The 5,824-nt window shown below is 62.6% G+C and overlaps 1 protein-coding gene across 1 annotated transcript; it reads left to right on the top strand.

Moving 5' to 3' along the window:
• The first annotated feature begins 1,778 nt into the window (after positions 1-1,778).
• On the top strand, positions 1,779-5,419 carry LOC130493511 (HLA class II histocompatibility antigen, DR alpha chain-like). Its single transcript, XM_056867267.1, has 4 exons — positions 1,779-1,848; positions 3,699-3,953; positions 4,251-4,529; positions 5,262-5,419. Exons 1-4 carry the CDS (start codon positions 1,779-1,781, stop codon positions 5,417-5,419), a joined length of 762 nt encoding a protein of 253 aa, XP_056723245.1.
• The last annotated feature ends 405 nt before the right edge of the window (positions 5,420-5,824 follow it).

Raw genomic sequence — 5,824 nt, 5'->3', positions numbered from 1 at the left:
AGCTGCCCCCACGGAAAACCCCCGCCCAGCCCGCAGGGGAGACTTTGTTCACTGCTGGGGGGGGGGAAAGCGACTTTTGCCTCCAGAGTCCCGGGGAGGGGCCCGGGCGGGGGCCCAGAGGAGCACCAATGAGAATTCCCTCCGGGGCAGCGTCATCGGTCTCCGGGCAGGAGCCCCAGCAACTGCGCTCCTTGCGGGAGATGGTGTGTCGTTGAGAGACGGAGGGGGTTCCGACCTGGGGGGCCCTCCGACCTGGGACCCCCCCGGCTGGCCCGGTCTCGTCTCATCTCGGAGGCTCAGCAGGGCCGGCCCTGGTTCGTACCAGGGTCATCTAGTCCATCCCCCTGCACAATGCAGGGATTTCACAGCGACCTCCCCCCCACACCCCCAGTGACCTCCCCACTCCATGCCCAGAAGATGGCCAAGGTGCCCCCCCTCATTATCTGCCTAAAGTCGTAGAATCTGGTCCCGTCCAGAAGACCCGGCGGAGAAGAGGGAGGCAGGGGGCAGAGCGGCAGCCCCCCCAGGGGGGCGGGGGGCACGGACCCAGACCCCCCGACAGCTGGCAACCCCCAGCCCCTCCAGGGGCCCTTTCCTTGGGGACACGGGGAGGAGCCCCCGTAGAAGGGGGCTCCCCAGTGCCGGATTTACGTATAAGTTAAAGAAGCTATAGCTTAGGGCCCCAGTCTGTTGGGGGCCCCCAAAAAAAATTAAAGGAAAAAAACAACTGGATGCACATTTCCAAAACATAAGATAAAAAACAAATCAAATCAAACCTACACACAGCAACCGTGGGTTGTGTGGTGTAGTGTCGGCTCCTAGGATGTCAGTAATGGGCCCCGCCCGCTCCCGATTAGGTCCATAAATTAATTACCCTCGAGCATATATTCCACACAAAACCAGCAACGATTTGTTGTTGACAAAGGACAGCTGGACACCTAAAGGGCCCCGTGACCTTCAAGAGCTGAGGGCCCCATCAAACCTCAATCCGGCCCTGGGGCTCCCTCCTTGGCGTTGCCAGGCGGGGGGGGGGCTTTCTCCACCGCCGGAGCCCCCTCCAGACAGAGCTGCCAACCTCCAGGCTGGGCAGGAGGCCGCCCGGGGTCGTTTCTTCCCCCATCAATTCTTGTGCACAAGTGCTGCCTGGGGGGGGGTACTTCTAAGTCCCCAGGAAGGAGGGGCGTGTGCCTCTTTTGGGGGGGTTCCAAAGGAGCCCGTGCAGATGCGGGGGGGGGCTCTCACCACCAACCCTTGTTCAAAGCCCCCCCCCCCAGGATGCTCGGCCTTTTCCACCTGGGGCCGGGTCACAGCTTGCACCTTCCAGTGGCCGGGAGTTCCAGCGGAAGGGCGGCGGGCTCGGTGCACCAGCCTCTGCTTGGCATGCAGAAGGTCTCGGGTTCGCTCCCCAGCCTCTCCTGTTCAAAAGGATCGGGCCGTAGGTGACGGGAAGGACCCTTCCCTGCCGGAGCCCCCCTGGGGAGCCGCTGCCAGCCTGAGTGGCCACGAGGGACCTTCCCGGGCGGAGGGTCGGGCTCGGCCGGCAGCAGCTCCGCGCGTCCGTCCATCTGCCGCTCGGGCCGTTTTCTGGAGCTCTTCTACCCGGCAACAGCCCGGTCAGCGCCCAGCCCTTTTCCCATTGGCTGCCTCGGCCCCGCCCTCCTCCACCCCCCTTCCCCCAACCGGGCTCGGTCCGGCGCCCCCGCCCCGCCGCCCCCACTGCCGCCCGGCTCTCCCTCCCGCCGCACCGGGCGCCTCCCGCCTCGCAGCCGGCCGAGGGCATGGGGGTCTGGGCGGGCTGCCTGGGGCTGCTGCTGCTGCCCCTCCTGGGGGGCCGCCTGGGGGTGCCAGGTAAGAGGCGCACCTGGGGGGTGGGGGGCACGGGGAAGACGGGCAGGGGATGGAGCGGGAGGGAGGGAGGGAGGAAGGGGCAGGGAGGAGGGGGGTGAACGTCTCTCTCTGGTGGGGGGGGAGAGGTTGGGGTCTGGGAGCCGCCTCGGCCAGCGGGGGTTCTTTGGCGAACCGGGACTTCGCCCTCCCCAGCCGCGCCAAGCCGAGGAGAGCGGGAGCAGCCCCCCCCATCAAAGGGCAGCAAAGTGGGGGGGGGGACACACACCCGATCCTCTGCTCTGAAGGGGGGAGGGGCGCTCCGCTTCGCAAAGTCCGCCGAGAGGTCCCGGCCTCATTCCGGGGCTGGCTCCGGGGCTCAGCCTCTGTTGGGGGGGGGGCTCCTAAAACGGCGCCCACTTCCCAGACGAGAGCTCCTCCCCCCCCCCCGTCCGCCTGTCTGTCATTTTGCACCGTGCTTAAAAGGAAGGCCCCGAGGAGGAGGAGGAGGAGGAGGAGGAGAGGGGCTGCGGCGTGGCTCCCCTTCCTCTTCCTCGGGGAGGGGGCACAGCCGCCGTCTGGACGCCCCCACCAGCGCGCAGGGAGGAAGGGGGGAGCGCTGCCTCGCTGGAGCGGGATCGCAGCCCTTCTGGGTGTGAGGGCGGGGGGCTTCTTTCCTGACATCTCCGCTGGGCTGGCTGCAGGGCCCAGGATTGGGGCACGTCTTCGGATACCCACCACAAGCATTCCATCGGCGCCCCCCCCCCTAATATGACCTTGATCCAAACCAAGTAGCATCGCAAGACGGATCACTCGGCTGGCGGTGACCACCCGTCTATGGTAACAAAAGGATCCCCCCCCCCTCTGTTGGTCTGTCCATTTTGACACCCCCAGTCTCCAAACTGCCCCCCACTAAACTCCCAGAGCCTGAAATTAAAGGAATCGGAATATCCTGGCAAAGGTTACCTGCAGACACCACCCCCCCCCCATGCCATTTGCAACGGAAGCTCAGCTTGTGTGGTGGTCAGACTGGGATCAGGGAGGCCCAGGTTCGAATCCCCACTCTGCCATGGAAGCTTGCTGGGTGACCCTGGGCCCCTCACACACTCTTAGCCTAGCCTACCTCACAGGGTTCTTGTGAGGATAAAAGCGAGGAGTGGAGAACAGTGAGTGACTTTGGGTCCCCTTTAGGGATAAAAGGGGAGAGGTATATAAATACATTGAAGTTTGTGTTTTCTTGGCTTCTACCCACTACCAGGGATGCGCAGGGGAAACCGTGGAGCTAGAGGGAAGGGAAGGAAGAGGGAAGCCAGAAACTGGCAAGGACCAGTGCTGGTCCCGCCTGGCCTGGCCTTCCTCCTGTGGGGGCTGATGGGTTTAGCAGGGCCTGAGAGGCCAGGGGGCCCCTCCACCCCCCCAGTAGACCCCCCTGCAGAGAGGTCCGGTGGGCAGAGAGTTTGACCAACTCCTGTTTGCTGCGCTCGGCCTTCCCTGCGCCCCTTGTGGCTGCAGTGCGGAACTGCAAGAGAAGTAAAAACAAAACACCCAAAGGCAGGATATGCAATTCCCACAACTGCGGCAGGACCTTGGCTTCAGGGGGGGGGGGGCAGCTGATTTAGGCCCCCAGAATGTTGTCCCCTCCATCTCGCTGTCCTTGGATTCGGAGGGGGGGCATCACCTCCAAGCTTCACTCCTACTATCCAGAGGGTTCATTCAAGCGGCTGAGAGAGTCCCTGCTGCAAATCTCCAGACCCACCTCCTTTCCTCACCCGGCTTCTCCCAGATCTTGCATTTGTGGGGACTGGTGGGGAGCCCCAGAGTGGTCCCCAATCTCTCCAGCTCACAATGCCCCCCCCCCGCATCTCTCTTCACAGCGGAGGAGGTCCTGTCGCAGGTGGCCTTCGTGCAGCGTACCCTGAGCTCGGAGGAGCCCAGTGAGTTCATGTTCGACTTTGACGGGGATGAGATCTTCCACGTGAACCTGGAGAACAAGACGGTCTCCTGGCGGCTGCCCCAGTTCCAGGAGTTCACCAGCTTCCAGGCCGAGGGCGCCCAGGGCAACATCGCTGTGCTCCGCTCCAACCTGGACATCCTCATGCGCCGCTCCAACTACACCCCTGCCGAGAACGGTACCCATGCGCAGGGGGGGGGGGGCAGTGGGAGAGTTGGTAGGGGCATACAGGATCCCCCTGCCCCAAAGCATCATCATTCTGGGAAACCAGCCCCCAACCCTAGCTTCCTGGGAGAGGTTCCCCAGAGGAGCCTGCCTGTCGCCCCCTGGTTTGGGGGCTGAGTCCATACTGGGCCCCTTCCCTGCAGGAACATTGACCCCTATATCCAGTCACAGAGCAGGATGGGCTTCCTCCCCCCGCCCCCGAGATGCAACACATGTTGGAAAACCTATCTCTCCCCTCACCACCCCATAGTCCCCCCGAAGGTGACGGTGTACCCGGAGAAGCCGGTGTCCCTGGGGGACCCCAACATGCTCGTCTGCCTGGCCAACGGCTTCTCGCCCCCGGTGATCAGCCTGACCTGGAAGAAGAACGGGCAGGAGGTGAAGGCCGCCTACGAGACAGACTTCTACCCCAACACGGACAACTCCTTCCGCAGGTTCTCCTACCTGACCTTCGTCCCCAACCCCGAGGACATCTACTACTGTGAGGTGGAGCACTGGGGCCTGGCCCAGCCCCTCACCAAGGAGTGGAGTAAGGACCACCAGGGACTCAGGGCTACTGTGTGTGTGTGTGTGTGTGTGTGTGTGTGTATTGGGGGCAGGGGTCATCAGTAGACCCTAAAGCATCACTTGGTGACTCCCGCATGTGAAACAGGGGTTGGGAGCCATGGGCAGGACCAATCCTGTCAAGGGAAAAGTCTTACGGGGGGTGGGGGCAATTCATACATTCAGTCTGCAGACTCATCCAGAAATGCCATGTGCACCTTCCCTTGAAGGCAGAAGAGGCCAGCCTGGGATCCTGGGCTTTCTGGGGTGGGATTCTAGGCTGACCCAAGAGACCCCGGCTGTCCTTCCTGCAAAGGGCCTTATTCCCACCATCCCTCAAGACACTCCCACTAGCCACGGGATTCATCCCTCCCTCCTCCCCACCCCCAAGACTAATGGGAGCGGATGTGGCACTTCAGCCCCACCCACCCCCACCCCGTGGGTGCCACCCTGTTTTCTGTACCCTTTGTGGCCAGCAGAAGAGAAGTGGCAGCTCCGCGCCAGACCCCCTTCACCTTCCTCTCCGGGTGTCCCTTGGCCTGATCCTGCCCAGAGAGACCTTCAGACAGTGTGAGAAATGCCTGCCCAGAGAAACCGGCAGTCCTGCCAGGGTTGGCGCTGGGATCTCTGCTCTCGAATGCAAAAGCCGAGGGGTGGAAATCACGGAAGTGGCGCTGGATCAGGTCCCTCCTCCCGCTAACTCTTCTTCCTCTCTCAGACACCAACATGCCCGAGCCCCTCCCGGAGACGGCGGAGAACGTGGTGTGCGGCCTGGGCCTGGCCATGGCCATCGTGGGCATCATCGTGGGCACCATCCTCATCCTCAAGAGCCGGCAGAACAACGACGAGGCCCACTTCCGCCGGAGGCCCCTGTGAGTCCCACCTGCAGCAGCCAGGCCAGTGATGGGGGTGGGGGGGACTCAGGCATCAGAGGAGGGTGAAGAAAGTGGAAGGGAAAAGGAGGAGCAGGAAAGACAATTTTATGTTTTTTAATTTTTAAAAAAAGGAAAGAAGATCTCTGTGGCCGGGGGAGGGGGGAGCTTGAAAAGCCACAGCTGAAGTGTCTGGGGTGGGGGTGGAGTCTGGCTGTGTGAGATGCTCTGTGGGGGGGGGGGGCTCCTCTTAGGGGAACATCTTTGGCCAGGTGCATTCTCTCACCTGCCCTGTTCTCCTTCCCTTCCAGATAATCGAGGGCAGATTGTGCCACAGTCCCTTCCTGCCGAGATCTCCCCCCTGCCTTTTTCCTTCGCTGCTCCTTAAATGGCAAAGCTTTTTTTCCTG

Source organism: Euleptes europaea, chromosome 1 (assembly GCF_029931775.1).
Source record: "Euleptes europaea isolate rEulEur1 chromosome 1, rEulEur1.hap1, whole genome shotgun sequence".
NCBI lineage: Eukaryota > Metazoa > Chordata > Lepidosauria > Squamata > Sphaerodactylidae > Euleptes > Euleptes europaea.
Note: the sequence above shows the minus strand (reverse complement) of the source record. Positions and strands in the feature narration are given on the sequence as shown.

Coding starts and splice junctions, on each gene's coding strand:
- LOC130493511 (XM_056867267.1), top strand. CDS start 1,779: ATGGGGGTCTGGGCGGGCTGCCTGGGGCTGCTGCTGCTGCCCCTCCTG. Junction 1,849..3,698: donor GGGCCGCCTGGGGGTGCCAG/GTAAGAGGCGCA, acceptor CTCTCTTCACAG/CGGAGGAGGTCCTGTCGCAG. Junction 3,954..4,250: donor CTACACCCCTGCCGAGAACG/GTACCCATGCGC, acceptor ACCACCCCATAG/TCCCCCCGAAGGTGACGGTG.